This window comes from Lathyrus oleraceus, unplaced genomic scaffold (genome assembly GCF_024323335.1).
Source record: "Lathyrus oleraceus cultivar Zhongwan6 unplaced genomic scaffold, CAAS_Psat_ZW6_1.0 chrUn0486, whole genome shotgun sequence".
Classification (NCBI taxonomy): Eukaryota; Viridiplantae; Streptophyta; class Magnoliopsida; order Fabales; family Fabaceae; genus Lathyrus; species Lathyrus oleraceus.
The window spans coordinates 16862-35709 of record NW_026112877.1 but is presented as its reverse complement, the minus strand read 5'-3'; the positions used below and the strand labels follow the sequence as shown (position 1 = coordinate 35709).

General features: G+C 37.4%; 1 protein-coding gene and 1 pseudogene across 1 annotated transcript; both read right to left on the bottom strand.

The window, feature by feature from the left end:
• Positions 1-2408: 2408 nt before the first annotated feature.
• On the bottom strand, positions 2409-3968 carry LOC127114273 (probable galacturonosyltransferase-like 4; annotated as a pseudogene).
• Positions 3969-4091: 123 nt separating this feature from the next.
• LOC127114274 (auxin-binding protein T85) lies at positions 4092-7816 on the bottom strand. Its single transcript, XM_051046578.1, has 6 exons — positions 7687-7816; positions 7537-7654; positions 7308-7414; positions 5866-6069; positions 4609-4676; positions 4092-4378 (listed from the first exon to the last, which is right to left on the bottom strand). Exons 2-6 carry the CDS (start codon positions 7637-7639, stop codon positions 4273-4275), a joined length of 588 nt encoding a protein of 195 aa, XP_050902535.1. The 5' UTR covers positions 7640-7654; positions 7687-7816; the 3' UTR covers positions 4092-4272.
• Positions 7817-18848: the final 11032 nt, after the last annotated feature.

Here is an 18848-nt window from a genome sequence, read left to right as displayed (position 1 = left end):
TAATAACTTCAAGAAGTATGTTACTACTAATATTTAAAATTTATTTATAAATTTTTTTAAACTAATCCTTTTCACTACTGTGTAATAGTTTCTATGGATGTCATATCTTGGACTTGAAGATGAGGATCCAACTGAAAGTGACATGTGGAGTTCAACAACGTTTTTAATTTGTTTCACTACTGTTGAAAGGCATCATTCAGATAAGATTAAACTCCAATTGGGGATTTAACAAGAAATTTCGGATCCACCTAGGTCCATGGAGGAGTACCACACAAATCAAACGTCAGACCAATGTAAAATTTCAAATTGGAAAGACCATTATAGACAAGAGCGTCATCAATGGCAAAATTGACACAACACTGTCTTGCAAGGAGATATCATGCACTAAAACATAGGGAAATGGCTATAGATCTGTGTCAAATTTGTATATATCACAAAATAGAGTACTAGTTGACCCTCGTAACCAACCCACATCTTCAAACTTCCAACACACCAAACCATCAACCAACACTTACATCCAACAACCTACATGTAACACCCAATAACCTTTCAACCCAACACAACAACCTTATATCCAAAGCAATGTAACACCCAACAACCTTTCAACCCAACACAACAACCTTATATCCAAAGCAACATTGCCATTAACAATACTCATCATTTAACTCAACCGCATATAACACCCAACAACAAAATCCAAATTATATTCCCCCAACATCATACACTCAACCACAAACATCATCTAGCACCCACTATAACCAATACTCACTCTCACAACCTACCCCACAAGAACACAACTACCAAACACCTCAACCACAAATCTCTTTTTACCATTCACAAACCTTCACCCAAAATTCATCCCAAGACCAACAACCCTACATCTCCTACATGCATAACTCAATGCCACATATTATTCAATCAAACTGGAATAACGAAGGAACCAGATTAAGTTATGACAGTGCGGCGACAATGGACTTATTAAATGATAAAATGACCGCTCAATTAATGGATCTCACGAATAACGCGAGACCTTCTACTCGACCAACAAATGTTGATGAAAATCATAGAAGATCTATCTGAATTGAACAAACTCATGCATGTAGAATCCACCAAAGTTTTTATCAACCGGGTCAAAATCAAGGCTAAATGAAAATTTAGTGTATGTTTTTTTATTACATAAATAAATAAATATTGCTTTCAATAATATTTTATTTGTATTATTATTATTTTATTTATTTATTAAATATAATCTTAATTCTAAAAAATTATTTTTATTTTGTATTATTTAAAAAGATAATTAAATATAAATAATTACAAATGATTATATTAATTAAATTAATTAAAATAATTAATATTAAATTTATTATTCAATTATAATTTGAAAGAAAAAAAAATTTAACACTATCACTCATTCAATGTCTTATTTTTAATACATTGTCGCTCATTCAATAGCTGATTCTTAGATTATTTACGAGCTTCCGCCAAAGCAGTGGAGATTGTTTTGTAACAAAAACGAGAAAAAAAATTAAACGAGAGTAGTTTTTGGTATATATTAGGAAATGAATGGTACTTTAGTATATTTCCTCCAAAAACATGGCAAGACAGTCAAAAATTCTTAAAATACTACCTTAAATTTGTGGAATCATGGTGATACCGTAAATTTGTAAAACTGTAATCATGCACTTTCTGTCTTCTGAACTTCATGTTTGGATTAAGCTTTCAACTTTCAAGGTTTTAAACATTTACTATAGGTGTGTGTATATTTTTGGAATCAATTTTATAGACCATAACTATATAAATTACACGCACAATATTCAGTCAAAAACAAGAACTGAAAAGGTATAATCTTTTACCAGCAATTGAGCTGGACAAGAAATGTACAAAATCTATCCAAATAATAAGAAAATATTAAAAATTCATAGATATCATTTTTCACAGACACTTAATTTTGGACGAGGTTCATCGATCCGGCAACCAGTCACTGATGCAAATGATACTATCATCTACACAACCAATGCCCAAGGAATTTTCTTATTTACCCTCAACCCCAGAAAACAAAAGAAGAAACACACATAAACAACACTGCTCCAAGTACTGTATATATTTATTTATATTGGCTTCTTGAGTTGTAGGCAGATCGATCCCTTGAACAAAGACTTTTGCAAATTAGTCCCTGTGTTTCCCTTTTCTAGTTTTCTTCAATATATTCTCTCAAATAATGTCCTTTTTGAAAGGACTAAATTAAAAATAAATAAAAAATATATTAACAAAAGTATAGAGTTAAACTTACTCAACTCTTTTATTTATTTAATCTCTTCCACCCCTAACTCTCCCTTTTATAAATAATGTGTGATTTAGTTGAATTTTTTTCTCTCCTTCCCTCCCCCCCTCCCCACTCCACTCACATTCTCTTTCTCAATAAAAACTCATTCTTCCAAAGAATGAGTATTTGGACGATAGAGATCATAAGGTGCCCATAGATGATCAACAGAACAAGGTCTCCTTGAATCCAATCTCAACCATGGCTTTCCTTTACCACTCCAATGAAGCAAACTAATAGGACCAGGATGCAAACTTCTACATTTTCCTTCAAGGTTATCACCTCCAAGTCCATGTTGATTCCATCTATGATCCACACTCTTCAAATCCCGGCCAAAACCAAGAGAAAAGGTGGCAAAGATCCTAAATGATATATCCTCTTTCGTTTCTGCACTGACATCCAATGCTCCACCTTTTGTGTATACCTTCCTTCTCTCCATTTCTCCACATCCATAACCATCACCCCCGTGTTAAAATAACACGGTTTCCGACCGTCGAAAGTACGGGATAGCTCAACATCTTCCCAAAACAAATCCGTGAAATAGTCGGTGAAATTCGCGTGACAATATTCTGGTGCAGCCAATACCTTGCCCTGCAAGTCAACCTCCCATAGCTTTGCAATGTCGTCAACAACAACAATATCAGAATCAAGGTATATAACTCGCTTGACATAAAGAGGGAGAATATCAGAAAGGTATATCCTTGCATAGTTAAGAGGCTGATCCAATGCTTGACGAATCGATTTCGAGATTTTACCGCGTACCCTATTGGATTCAAAGCGATAAATCTTGAATTTGAGGTACGGGAAGGTTGATCTTATGCTTAGAAAAACCTGAGGCTCAAACCTTGCCCAAAGGAAATGAAACTCAACATTTTCAGGACATGTTGAATGTTGCAAAATGGAAAGGACAGCAGCCATGGTTCCTCTGAGATAATTTGAGTCCAATGTCATGGAAATGTGGATGCTTTCTTTGTTGCATGTGTCTCCATTGCGAAATGCGGGGGCTTCTCTGAATATAGGGACATCAGGGGCAGGCTTTCGAATGACATCGAGGTGGATAGAAGTTGTTGTGACGGTGATTGCGGTGGCGACATGATGGAGAGAGAAGGAGAAGAAGAGAAAGAGGAAAGACAGGAGGCCATGGAGTGGTGAATTTCCAAAGACCATCCTGTCTCCTTTTTACTTTAATGAGGGAGGAAACCAAGATTTTCTCAAGCAGGGAGGGGTGAAAGAGTTGGAGCCATAATTTCTTCTTCTGTTTTTTTTTCTGTTTTTCCGTATGCTAGTGGTTGAAAAAACTTTTGGAGGGAGGTTAGAGAAAATGAATGGACGTTTGTGTGAGGTTGGTGGGATTGTAGGGATGAGAATAATTCTCGGAGGATATTATAAATAAGATAGATATTAATATCAAACAGACTTGCCATTTTTGTTGCTATTGTCACTGTCGTATAAATTTTTGTACAATTAAGAATTTAGAATTTAGAATCTCCCTTTACTTTTGTGTTTTTTTATTGAGATTTGTATATAGCTTCCATATTTCTTTTCCCTAAATAGTTGGAGATTGAGATTTTTTGGTTTTATTGAATCATTATCATGTCTTATAGTATTACCTTTCTAATTTAGTTTTCCTTCTTTTCAGATTTGGGTGAATAAATTTTTAGATGCATGTAAATAAATGTTTAAGGATTTTTTTCATCAACTCTATATCTATTTCATCACTTTTTATCAAAACTCAAACATCTTTTTCATCAAAAGTGAGATTAGCGCAGCCTTGATCGCAAAAGTTTCTTTTTTTTTACTAAAGTGATTAATAGAAATTAAGTCTATTAATAAAACATTGATTTTGGGATGACCACACTATTAACTTTTCGATATTGATATTAAGAAAGCTTTACAGCAATAGAAAATCTCTATAATAAAATATGTGTTAAGTGCAAAAACCTTGACTGTAATCATAGTTCATCTTTCAATGGTTCTTGAGAACACTGCTCATCCCAATAGTAGGGGAATTTCAACTTCGCCGCATTATGAGGCATGGACCAGTCATCATATGTAAACCTAATAAAAACAAAAACATACATAAGGATTAATGAGCAACAAAAAACAGGAGAAAGAATTGTTAAGAGATAGTCCGGTAGTTGTGTCCTATGGGTAAAGAATGCTAGCGCCGAAATCCAAACCTCTGTTGCTATTTCAATAAATAAACGGGAGAAAAGACAAACTTATGATAAAAAGAAAAACATTGTAAAGTATGAAATCCAAGGAGAATGGGAATAGAGGTCACTTACACTTTAACTGGTGGACGAGATATTATAACTAGAACTTGTAAATCCTCATGCTCATTGGTGTTCCAAAGCTGCAAAACATGTTCTTCATGATTATTTTAAAATATACAAGGGAACACTGTCACCGAAGAACAAGTACAAAATATGTAATGCTGTTAATTATTTAAAGAAATAATATGCATCATTTATTTGCTAATGCTCGCTGAAATGTTGTAAATATTTATCCATCGTACTGAGCATGCATTACTTTATATATTCTAAACAATCTTAGGATATTGTGTTTTTCATCATGGGTTAGAGTAGAATACAAGCAGTGAAGATGGAACTAGGAACGAAGTTCCTAACAAACTCCCAAGAGTTATTTCACTATGACCAACTTACATTTCTTTGGACAACATTTGAATCTGAAGTCTGCACATAATAGACCTAACCAGAATTTATACTCTTTCAATCAGCTCCCGAGTTAAAGTTCACAATTGACAAGGTGAGGTCAACTCTGCATGCCGGCCTGCTATACTTTCTCGAATAAAAATTTAAAATCTAAACCTGTGGCATCCCTAACTCTAAAGCAAAGCTGTTAGCAAAACATAACAACACTCATTACAACCTTTCTTTATCAAGTTATCATTATCTTTGTTTTACTCAGCAACAACTGTATGCACTACTTACAGATACATTCTAAATTTTACAATATTCAAATTGCACATGTGGACAAAGATCCTAGAATCCACAACATCTTGTCCCTTTATCACTGTTTTGTTCTGTTTAAAACATATCACTGTTTTGTTCTATTTAAAACACATAATCCCATACTCAATAATGATACTAAAGAATGTGTTTGCTATTTTTTGTTTGTTATCTTGTCATTCTAAATTTTATATCTTTTTAATATATGAGGCACATCACATGCATCAAAAGGTGTTTTTAAACTATTTAATTGTAGTGAAGAAATTATTAACAGGATTGGATCATAAGATACAATTCTCAAATTTCCCACCCCCTAATCGAAATCAAGTTGGAGAAATCTCACAGTACTTAAAGCATTTACCTGATGAGCATCATTAAGGAATATGAAATGCATATGTGTTATTTGGAAAGATAAAGGGCTCCTCGGGATTTCCAAGGTATTTGCCATGTGAATTTGATGCAATATAAAGAGTGCTTTTAAACTACTTAGATCATAAGATACAATTCTCAAATCCCGCCCACCCCCGAATCTAAATCAAGCTGGAGAAATCTCACAGTACTTAAATAGTTTACCTGATGAGCATCATTAACAGGAATATGAAATGTGCTATTTGGAAAGATAAAGTGCTCCTCCGGATTTCCGGGGTATTTCATATGTGAATTTGATGCAATATAAAGAGTGCCACTGCCTTTGAGAACAATAAAAACTTCTTCACAAGAATGTCTATGAATCGGGGTGTGCGTTCCTGGTGAAAATGTTTGAAGCCATACTTCAACCTGTTTGTTCCAGAAAACGTTCAATAAAATTATATTGTACAAACAAATCATTGAGCACACAAATGCTCCAAAAACAGGATGCTATAATTTAAATAATCGATTTTCTTAACTAGAAAATATAGTGTAACTATCAACAACAAATCTTCTATTCCAATAAACAAAAGGCATGAGCACAAGTGTGGCACATAGACCCGGTTTGGATAAAGTTTTCAACAAGCACACGTAGAAAAAAAAAGGATGTCTCAGAATTTGGGTTGGGCAACTCATCCCTACAAAACCGGCTTGTAAGGTGAGGATTGCCCCCACTTATAAACACAACACAGACCATATCTTTAAGCAATGTGGGACTAAATCCACCCCTTCAAAGCTAACACAGTGAAAGTGTTAGGGGATGCAATGAGACAAGCCAAAGAGCCACAATTAAGGCGACTAGGGGCAGACCGCAATTAAGGCGGAAAGTCCAACAGGATGAAATAATGTTGCAATGAACTATGAGTCTTCTAAATAACAACTTCCCACATAAGTTTTTTTTTTTAGAACTTGGTATCCGGTCTTGAGAAGTTCCAATTAACTAGAAAGTAATCCAAATTGGGCCAAATTTGTCATTCCTTTTGTTAACTACTTAACTCCTTCCTACATTTACAACTTGAACCTATCATGCAAGACAACTTGACAGCCTATTTGCATAATGTCAATATTTTAGTAATAACTTCATGTTCTATTCTATGATTGTACATTTGTTATTCTATGTCAAACAAAATTACAAAGTTGTAGTCACGACAAAGTCGAAGAAAATGTTGAACCATTTTTTCAAAAATTGGACCGGACGGATTGCAATACCGCCAACATTATACTAACAATACTAACTTATGAACTTAGTGTATGTTTGGTTTAAATGTTGGAGTACTTAAAATTGATTTTCGATGTGTAGAATTGATTTTGACGTGTTTAGTTGCTCTCAATTAGAATTGATTTTGCTTTCAAAATTTATTCTATTTGAAACTAGAATATGTAATTTCTGGGTGTAAACGTAATTTTTACACCGAAATTTACTATTCAAATCACTTATTACAAGAATTTATCCAAACATAAACCACTTTACCTTCAACTCACTTTTAGTCGGAATCAATTTTACTTAATCAATTTACTCATAATCAATTTTTTTTCAACACAGAACCAAACACATGCTTAAATGTTTTTAGGGAATGATGATGAAAAAGGTAAACAAAGTTGGATACCTCATTCATTCCATGCAAGATTGAACCTGCAACAGTTATGTGAGAGAGACCTGCTCTACCGTAGTTATCCTGAGGAATCTCGCTGATATTTCTCACCAGCGGCAACCCTGCATGATTGTTGATTCCAAAAATGAAAAGGAATAACAATGTAAATTCAGCAAAACCTAATAGCAACTTTCAGAAAAATTGAAAAGGGAACAAAAATTAAGCATGAGAAGTAGTGACTAACCAGTGATACTGATGGAGGAGCATGGTGGAGAAGAAGCGAAAACTGTTGAAGAAAATGAGATGAGGCTAAGCAACAAAGTTACGATCAAAAAACGTTCTACCATTTTTGAACAGTTTCTTCTTCTTTTCTTTGTTAGTTGGAACAGTTTCTGAAGATTCCCGTTGCGCACCACGCTTCTTACTTCGAAGAAATTCGAGAATTTTCCTGCATTTTTTTTTGTTAAATGTTTACTTTTTTTTGCTAAAATATAATTTTGTTATTTTATTTACTTTTATTAAATTTATATATCTAATCTAGATGACACGCATGCTAACATTTTTGAATTTTTTTTTAAAATAATCAGGTTTTTCAAAAAAATACGAAAATAATCATCTTTTCAAAAGAATTTCTAAAATAACCAATTTTGGAAGAGGATGCGTCGGGGGAGTTGGCGCACCCCCCAAAAAATTAGAGGAGGCGCCAGATACATTGGCGCCAATGCATTGGGCTCCTAAAGGAGGAGCCAATGCATGTGGCGCCTGTTTGGCCCTCCTAAAGGAGGCGCCAAGGGCAATGGCGCCTTAGTGTGTGTGTGTGTGCAAGGTGCCACTTTTTGTGGCGCCTATGTGTGTGTCATGTGGGTGCCACTTCAACTGGCGCCTACGTTTTGTCCAATTCATCTTCCGCCTCTATAAATACCATCACCTTGCATACAGTTATTTCACTCAAATTCATCTCCTAGTCTAGTTCAACCATCAATTTTAATTTTCTTTGTTTCAACAATGTCTGCATACATTCAGAAACGAAATGCTGATGTAATATTTTCTGTCGTTGCGGCTCCGATACAGGTTCGACTTTGGAACACAGATACGTTTGAACGTCTTAATCGGACGTTGTATAGTTGGTTAGAGGGAGAAATTGGAGAGGGTGAACGGATTAGAAGAATACAATGGCTTGTGTCCACGTTCAACCAAAACGGAGAAGTGCGTGAATGAGTGGATATTAAGACCGACCAAGACACTCGTAGGATGATGCAGTACATGTTCAAAATTGTTTTGATGGTTGTAATCGCATAGTTTTTGTATTCTAGTTGTTTTAATTGTTTGTGTTATTTTTTATGAACAACTGTCTTTTCGTCACAGACGTCTACTATGAAGTAAAATTAATTTTCCATATATTGTAACAGAGGTACTTTGAAATAAATTTAAGTTTCCATATATAGCAACAGAGGTACATCTGAATTTATCTGGTTGTGTTCGTTCCAACACTAGGACAGTTATTACGATTGTGACCTGGTTGACGGCATGAACTACATAGTCTAACCATTTTGTTCGCCGTATCCATTTCGGTTCGAATCCGGGTGCTGTTAGGGCGACCCTTTTTCTTCCTTCGCATAACTTCGTTGTGTCAGACGATGTCCCCTTGATATTCTGGCCAATAATCCTCTTTTGCCACTACTGAAAAACTAATTTTATAAACATTTGAAAGGCTGGCGACTTTGTAAACTTCAGATAGCAAGTAGGATGGATCCCTTCGAACCTTTGAGCACGCCGCTATGACATGGGAGCAGGGGGTACGAAAGGCTTGGAACCTTCCGCAGTCGCACCAACCTCTATCTAATTCGACTATGTATTGTCCCATTGGCATGCCCTCATTGTGATCCATGGACTCGGCAACACTAAACCAACCTTTTGTTCGGTCAAATACCGTAACCACGTGTGTGTTTGCTTTGGCAGCTTCATGTCTGATGAATTTCATTGAAGCATCACTGAACAACTGTCCAGATTGCAACACAGAACTCCATTTTGAGCGTCTGGTTTCAAACAACGCCCCTAGCCTGAAATATGTAGCTTGCACCAAAGCGGTTATTGGTAGGTTACGAATTCCGTTGAAGACAGAGTTCATTGATTCCACAAGATTTGTTGTCATGTGGCCCTAACGTTGTCCGCCGTCGTATGCCCTAGTCCACTTCTCCAACGGAATACTATCGATCCACCGGACCGCATCTTCGTTCGACAATCTTATTTCCTCGTGGTAGTGTTTGAAAGAAGGTTCTGTTAATGCGTAACCTGCATTGACAACATTCTTACGCAACGTCTTATCTTTGATTTCTCGCATGAAATTCTGAGCAATATGTCTAATACAAAACACATGCGTCGAATGAGGATTTTGCCAGCCATTGTCAATGTTATTATATGCACTGATGATTGAGGGGTGTCTATCAGAGATCAAACACAAGTTAGGCTGAGGTGCAACGTGCAATCGGAGATTTCTTAGGAAAAAACTCCATCCCTCAGCAGTCTCCCCTTCAACTAAGGCAAAGGCGATCAGAAAAATATTGTTGTTCCCATCTTGTGCCACTGCCATCAGTAACGTTCCTTTGTATTTTCCATACAACCATGTACCATCAATTTGTATAATTGGTTTACAGAAAGAAAAACCTATGATACACGGTTGATACGCCCAAAATAGACGGTGAAATATTCTATTTCCAACAGCACACGTACCATCTGGTGTATATGTGGGCAATGTTTCCATCTTGAAAATTGTACCGGGAGCATAGTGTTTTAGAGCGAACATGTATTTTGGAAGTTGTTTGTAAGATTCCTCCCAATTGCCAAACACTTTTTCAACAGCTTTTGTTCTAGCTATCCATGCCTTCCTATATGATGGTGTGTAGTTGTACTCTACCCTAATATGTGAGATTATTGTACTCACCTTTAAAGACGGATTATCGCCAATGACAGACAATATTTCATCGCATATTAGTTTAGAGCTTAATTTATGATGATCCTGCATTGGGTTTGTCAGCATGCATGTGTGATCTGGACCCATTGATCCAATCTCCCAAGACTCTTTCCTCTTCCGGTACGAAGCTGACAACTTAAAAAGGCAGTGCTCATTCGGACAATAAACTTTATACCTCAATGCGTCAGTTCTGTCAACTCTGAAATTTGCTGATAGTTCCATGTGGAATTTTTTGATGGCTTTTACACATTCCTCTTTTGTGCGAAATGTGTCTTCTTGTTTCAGAGATCCTTGCATTTGCACGTAAGGATTGTACCATACATCTCCCGAAGGTTCATCTGAACCCAAATTTAACATTGTCATGTGTTGGGTGGGCAATATACATGACCTGCTAGTATTGGCTCCTCTTCCTCTTCAGTGTTCACCATCGAATCAACGATGATCTCAGGTTCCTCTTCTTCATCGTCTAGAACATTCACCTCAGTTTGTTCGCCATCAGTCTCACAAAACACTTGTGACTGATCAATGTACTGAGACTCCTGTTGTTGATGTGGTAATATATACAACTCTATATCGTTGTAACCGGATTGTTCGTGACTGCCAAACATATGTTGAACATCATCATCATCTCGAATCTTCTTCTAATAAAATTTTACCTGGTTTTCTGCAAAACAAACTGGATTTTTATAGATGATCTGACCCACATTATTGCACTGCAATTTCTTTTCTATTCTTTGTTTTAGGTGTGAAAATTTTGATCGCCGATTTATTGTAAACCGAGTCACCTGTGTGTCTCGAAAACAAAAACCGAACAACTGATGATCAAATATTTCACCTTCAACATGTGCACTGATCATATAATGTTGTGTGGAAGACATTGTGTTGAATGGAATTGAAACTGAATGCATTGCTAAGTTGTTCAACTGCACAACATAAATAGTTGGCCAATGCATTGATAAATTGATAATTGTCTGTACAGACTTGACCATACATGCAGTTGAAGGAATCCAACACGCAGAGAAAATAGTGAAAAGAATACATGCAGTTGAAGGAATCTAGCACACAGAGGAAAGAGTGAAAAGAATACTCAATAGCCAGGGAATCAAAGAATCTGAGTTCTGTGCTCTAATGTGCCCTAAGATTCCAATCCTAGGCGCCCATTCCCTAGGCGCCACAAATCAAAACATAGGCGCCACTAGGAAGGGTGCCCTGTAACACCCCGATAATAATACGATAATTATTAAATTAAGTTAATAATATATTTATTAATTTAATTAGATAATTGGATTATTATTATTATTATTATTGGAATTATCGAATTATTATTATTGGGATAATAATATAAATTGGAAAATTATATAAGTGTGAAATAAGGAAAAGGAATCCCATTTGGTAAAAAGAGTTCTACGTGAAACAGAGAAGCGGCTGAAAAGTGGAAAGTGGAGAAAGGGCAAAGAGGAAGAGCAAGGGCAAAGGTTGGAGAAGAGAAAAGCTTGGAGCTCAAAGATTTGCCGGATTAATCAGGTAAGGGGGTTTATCGTCGTTTAATGGGTATTATAGATTAACATGTAATGGGTAGTGATAAACCGTTGAGTTGGCCCTAATTGGGATGTTGAATGCTGAGAAATTATGTTGGATAAGTGTGTTAAAGTTGCACTTAAATCTGTATTTGAGTGTATTATGATTTTCCGAACGTATCGCTTCTTACGGAATTGGAATCGGAGGTCCAGAAGTCCTCCAACGGCGGAAAATACGGAGAATTCTGCATTCTGCTTCGTGTTAGCGCAGGAACAGCTTTCTGTCTTGCGTTAACCGGTTAACCCAGGGTGTTAACCGGTTAACACTGTTGTAATTTGTGAAAATTGTTGTTCTGTCTGCGTTAACCGGTTAACCCAGGGCGTTAACCGGTTAACACTGTTGTAAATGGCCAGAAAGCGTGTTCTGTCCTGCGTTAACCGGTTAACCCAGGGCGTTAACCGGTTAACACTGTTGGAAAAGTGATAAATCGAATTTTGCTCAGAATTTAATGGAATTCGTCGGGGTGAGTCGGGTGATATTATCGTTAATTGTGATGAGTAATTTTTGTTGAGTTTATGTTATGAAGTGTCGATACAAGTATGTTGCTGAGTTGTTCCGTGTACGGAAAGTTGTTAAAGATACTGAGTTGTAGGCTTGGTGAGCCAAAGTTGATTATAAGTTGCTTATGTTGAAACCATTGTTGTGTTGCTATTATTATCATGTTGTCGAAATTTTAAGTCGTGTATGTCATGTAAATTCATATGCATTAAGTCGGAGCTTTGCTCACACCACGTTGGCCTGGATTGGCAAAAGTTGAAAGTTGAAGGCTTATGCCTTGATGCCCAATAAAATGGCAATGATTTTAAGTTGGGAGTTTTACTCCGAATGGTACCACATGCATGACGAGTCGAGTCTCATTAGAGTTGCATTTTGTTGGTTTGTTGTATGGAATATAATATGAATGGATGTATTCCAGTATTATATGTGTGTTGTGTGTTGTGTTGATGTTGAGTATGATTGAGTTGATATTGCCGTTGCTGAATGTGTAACCTGATTTGGGTGATGAAACGTGTTAAATTACTTAACATTGCATGATATTTTATAATGCTTATTATATCGATTGAGGAACTCACCCTTACAACTATTTTTCAGGTAACGAGCAGTGATTGAGTAGAAGCTAGTGCTTGGAGTCTAGTGTAGTCTCCTTAGTGGGTCATGCTCTGATAGATGTAACATCGGGACGGGATGTCTTTAATTGTTTTATTGTTGGTTGTGAACCAATTTACATGTAATATATTATATGTTTTGATTGGTTGATTTGATTTCTATCCGCTGCGAATTATGCAAAAATGTTATTTTGATTAAATAAAGAGCATGACAGTTATTATGGTGTGAAGTAGTCGTGTGACACCCTTGATTGCATATTTACTCTGATTGATATGTTGTTATTTTAATTATATACTCGGGGTATTTTAGAAGGGTGTTACATTAGTGGTATCAGAGCAGGTCGGTCTGTCCGGCCAGTTGTCGTGTCGTTACTGTGTAACAATTGTGTATTGTTACTAATCTAACTTTTAAGTTGTGTTGTATTGATAAGTTGGAATGGCTGGAAGGATGATGCTGCAATGGCTGCCGCAATGCAAGCAATGGCACAAGCTGTGCAGAACTTGCCAAATGCTGGTGGAGATGCTGGATCACGTAGCTTGGCGACTTTTCAAAGAGAGAATCCGCCGGTGTTTAAAGGGAAGCATGATCCAGATGCAGCCTTGGGATGGTTGAAAGAGATCGAGAGAATCTTCCGTGTTATGGATTGCACTCCAGCTCAGAAGGTTCGGTATGGTACTCACATGCTAGCAGTCGAAGCTGATGACTGGTGGCTAGAGACTCACGAGAGGTTGACCGTGGCAGGTGAAGTCATTACTTGGGATGTATTCCGTAGGGAATTCATGAGAAAGTATTATCCGGAAGATGTCCGTGGTAAGAAAGAAATTGAGTTCCTTGAACTGAAGCAAGGAAACATGTCTGTCACTGATTATGCTGCAAAATTTGTGGAGCTGTCCAAATTTTATCCTCATTACACTGGTGCTGGTGCTGAGTTTTCAAAGTGCATCAAGTTTGAAAACGGACTGCGCTCTGAAATTAAGAAGGCTGTTGGGTATCAGAAGATACGCATTTTTACTGAATTGGTTGATAGCTGCAGGATATTTGAAGAAGACAATAATGCTCATTACAAGATTGTCAGTGACCGCAAGGGCAAGCAACATCAAAACCGTGGCAAGCCGTATGATGCCCCAGTGGGAAAAGGGAAACAAGGAGCTGCTCCGGCTCAGAGGACTAGTAGGGGAGGTGATCCTGCTGGTATAGTTTGTTTCTAATGTGGTCAGGCTGGTCATAAGAGTAATGTATGCACTGCTGAAGTAAAGAGGTGTTTTCGCTGTGGTAAGACTGGCCATGCAATAGCTGATTGCAAGCACAAGGAAATGATTTGTTTTAATTGTGGCGAAGAGGGGCATATTGGAAGTCAGTGTCAGAAGCCAAAGAAATCTCAAACTGGAAAAGTGTTCGCATTGACCGGAACTCAAACCTCCAGTGAGGACAGACTTATCCGAGGTACATGTTTCATAAATGGTACTCCTTTAATTACTATTATTGATATCGGTGCTACACACTGTTTTATTTCTGCTAACTGTGCTCGAAGACTGGGTTTAAAATTGTCCGCTTTGGATGGTGAATTGATTGTTGAGACCCCAGCTAAGGGATCAATAACTACTTCTTTGGTATGTTTAAAATGTCCTTTGTCGATCTTCGATAGAGATTTCTATGTTGATTTAGTATGTTTGCCGTTGGATGGGATGGATGTAATTCTTGGTATGAACTGGTTAGAGTATAATTATGTTCATATAAATTGTCATCATAAGTCGGTAAGGTTTTCCACTCCTGAAGAGGAAGGAGTTGACTTATTACCTTTCGGAGAATTGCGAAAATTGATGAAAGAGGGGGCTCAGATGTTTTCTTTGATGGCGACGTTGTCGGTTGAGAGTAAAGCTAAGATTGAGGAACTGTTAGTGGTGAAAGAATTCCCTGAAGTTTTTCCTGATGAAATTCCTAGTGTGCCGCCAGAGAGGGAAGTTGAATTTACTATTGATCTGGTACCTGGTACTAGGCCTATTTCGATGGCACCGTATAGAATGTCGGCATCGGAATTGTATGAATTAAAGAAGCAATTGGAAGACTTACTTGAGAAGAAGTTTATAAGACCAAGTGTGTCACCGTGGGGAGCTCCAGTGTTGCTAGTAAAGAAAAAAGATGGTAGTATGAGGCTTTGTATTGATTATAGACAATTGAATAAAGTAACGATCAAGAATAAGTATCCACTACCGAGAATAGATGATTTGATGGATCAATTAGTGGGTGCTTGTGTGTTTAGTAAAATTGATTTGAGATCGGGCTATCATCAGATCAAGGTGAAAGATGAAGACATCCAGAAGACAGCGTTCAGAACTCGGTATGGACATTATGAGTATTCTGTGATGCCTTTCGGTGTTACTAATGCGCCGGGAGTATTTATGGAATACATGAATCGTATTTTCCATACTTATCTGGATCATTTTGTGGTAGTATTTATTGATGATATTTTGATTTACACTAAGTCCGAAGAAGAGCACAAGGAACATTTGAGATTAGTGTTGGATGTTTTGAAAGATAAGAAATTGTATGCGAAGCTGTCCAAGTGTGAGTTTTGGTTAAGAGAAGTCAGTTTTCTCGGCCATGTAATTTCAGGAAAAGGTATTGCTGTAGATCCTTCCAAGGTCGAAGCTGTTTTGCAATGGGAGACCCCTAAGTCGGCTACCGAAATTAGAAGCTTTTTGGGATTAGCTGGATATTATAGAAGGTTTATTGAAGGATTTTCTAAGTTAGCACTTCCGTTAACTAAACTAACTGGTAAAGGTAAAGCTTTCGTGTGGGATGTTCAGTGCGAAGAAAGTTTTAATGAATTAAAAAGGAGGTTGACGTCGGCGCCGGTTTTGACTTTGCCAAATCCGGAGGAACCGTTTATAATCTACTGTGATGCTTCATTGATGGGTTTAGGAGGTGTGCTCATGCAAAATAATAAAGTAATTGCTTATGCGTCGCGACAGTTAAGAATTCATGAAAAGAACTATCCTACGCATGATCTTGAACTTGCTGCTGTGGTGTTTGTGCTAAAAATCTGGAGGCATTACCTTTATGGTTCCAGATTTGAAGTTTTCAGCGATCATAAAAGTTTAAAGTATCTATTTGATCAGAAAGAGCTGAACATGAGACAACGTAGGTGGTTAGAATTGCTTAAGGATTATGATTTCGGGTTGAATTATCATCCAGGAAAAGCAAATGTGGTGGCCGATGCTTTAAGTAGAAAGACCTTGCATGTGTCAGCAATGATGATTAAGGAGTTGGAATTAATTGAGCAATTTCGTGATATGAGTTTGGTTTGCGAAGTAACCCCGCAGAGTGTAATGCTAGGAATGCTAAAGATTAATAATGATTTTATGGATAGTATCCGAGAGGCACAGACATTGGATGTGAAATTAGTAGATATCCTTAATCGTTGTGGTCAATCAGAGAAGAGTGACTTTAAGATGGATGCGAGAGGTGTGTTGAAATTGGGGGAAAGAATTTGTATTCCTGATGATGCGATTTTGAAGAGAAGCATTCTAGAAGAGGGTCATAGAAGCAGTTTGAGTATTCATCCAGGAGCTACTAAAATGTATCAGGATTTAAAGAAAATATTTTGGTGGCCCGGAATGAAAGAAGATGTGGCTCGTTTCGTGTATGCGTGCCTAACTTGTCAGAAGTCAAAGATTGAGCATCAGAAGCCGTCTGGGCTAATGCAACCGTTGGCTATTCCAGCGTGGAAGTGGGATAGTATCAGTATGGATTTTGTTTCTGGTTTACCGAGGACAAGTAAGAGTTTTGAAGCTATTTGGGTGATTGTTGATAGATTGACGAAATCGGCTCATTTCATTCCGATTAGAATGGATTATCCGTTAGAGAGATTAGCTGAGTTGTATATTGAGAAGATAGTAAGTTTGCATGGTATTCCGTCGAGTATTGTTTCGGACAGAGATCCTAGATTTACATCGAAGTTCTGGGAAGGTTTGCAGAGGGCTTTGGGAACTAAGCTGAGATTGAGTTCTGCATATCATCCGCAGACTGATGGTCAGACTGAGAGGACGATTCAGTCATTAGAGGATCTTTTGAGAGCTTGTGTTTTGGAAAAGGGAGTTACTTGGGATTGTTATTTACCTTTGATTGAGTTTACCTACAACAATAGTTTTCATTCGAGCATTGGTATGGCGCCGTTTGAAGCTTTGTATGGTAGAAGATGTCGGACACCTTTATGTTGGTATGAGTCCGGTGAGAGTGTTGTGGTTGGACCGGAGATTGTTCAACAAACTACGGAAAAGATTAAGATGATTCAGGAGAAGATGAGAATTGCTCAGAGTCGTCAGAAGAGTTATCATGATAAGAGGAGGAAGTCACTTGAGTTTCAAGAGGGAGATCATGTGTTTCTTCGTGTTACTCCGATAACTGGGGTTGGTCGAGCTTTGAAGTCAAGGAAGTTGACACCTCGATTTATTGGTCCTTATCAGATTCTAGAGAGGATAGGAGAGGTAGCCTATCGTATCGCTTTACCGCCGTCACTTGCGAATTTGCATGAAGTTTTTCATGTGTCTCAGTTGAGAAGGTACATTCCTGATCCGTCGCATGTAGTCCAAGTGGATGATGTACAGGTGAGAGATAACCTGACTGTTGAAACATCACCTATGAGGATCGAGGATCGAGAGTTGAAGCAGTTGCGGGATAAAGAGATTGCCTTGGTGAAGGTAGCTTGGGGAGGACCAGCAGGTGGCAACGTGACTTGGGAACTGGAGACTCAGATGAAGGAGTCTTATCCGGAGTTGTTCGCTTGAGGTATGTTTTCGAGGACGAAAACTCTTTTAGTGGGGGAGAGTTGTAACACCCCGATAATAATACGATAATTATTAAATTAAGTTAATAATATATTTATTAATTTAATTAGATAATTGGATTATTATTATTATTATTATTGGAATTATCGAATTATTATTATTGGGATAATAATATAAATTGGAAAATTATATAAGTGTGAAATAAGGAAAAGGAATCCCATTTGGTAAAAAGAGTTCTACGTGAAACAGAGAAGCGGCTGAAAAGTGGAAAGTGGAGAAAGGGCAAAGAGGAAGAGCAAGGGCAAAGGTTGGAGAAGAGAAAAGCTTGGAGCTCAAAGATTTGCCGGATTAATCAGGTAAGGGGGGTTTATCGTCGTTTAATGGGTATTATAGATTAACATGTAATGGGTAGTGATAAACCGTTGAGTTGGCCCTAATTGGGATGTTGAATGCTGAGAAATTATGTTGGATAAGTGTGTTAAAGTTGCACTTAAATCTGTATTTGAGTGTATTGTGATTTTCCGAACGTATCGCTTCTTACGGAATTGGAATCGGAGGTCCGGAAGTCCTCCAACGGCGGAAAATGCGGAGAATTCTGCATTCTGCTTCGTGTTAGCGCAGGAACAGCTTTCTGTCTTGCGTTAACCGGTTAACCCAGGGTGTTAACCGGTTAACACTGTTGTAATTTGTGAAAATTGCTGTTCTGTCTGCGTTAACCGGTTAACCCAGGGCGTTAACCGGTTAACACTGTTGTAAATGGCCAGAAAGCGTGTTCTGTCCTGCGTTAACCGGTTAACCCAGGGCGTTAACCGGTTAACACTGTTGGAAAAGTGATAAATCGAATTTTGCTCAGAATTTAATGGAATTCGTCGGGGTGAGTCGGGTGATATTATCGTTAATTGTGATGAGTAATTTTGTTGAGTTTATGTTATGAAGTGTCGATACAAGTATGTTGCTGAGTTGTTCCGTGTACGGAAAGTTATTAAAGATACTGAGTTGTAGGCTTGGTGAGCCAAAGTTGATTATAAGTTGCTTATGTTGAAACCATTGTTGTGTTGCTATTATTATCATGTTGTCGAAATTTTAAGTCGTGTATGTCATGTAAATTCATAT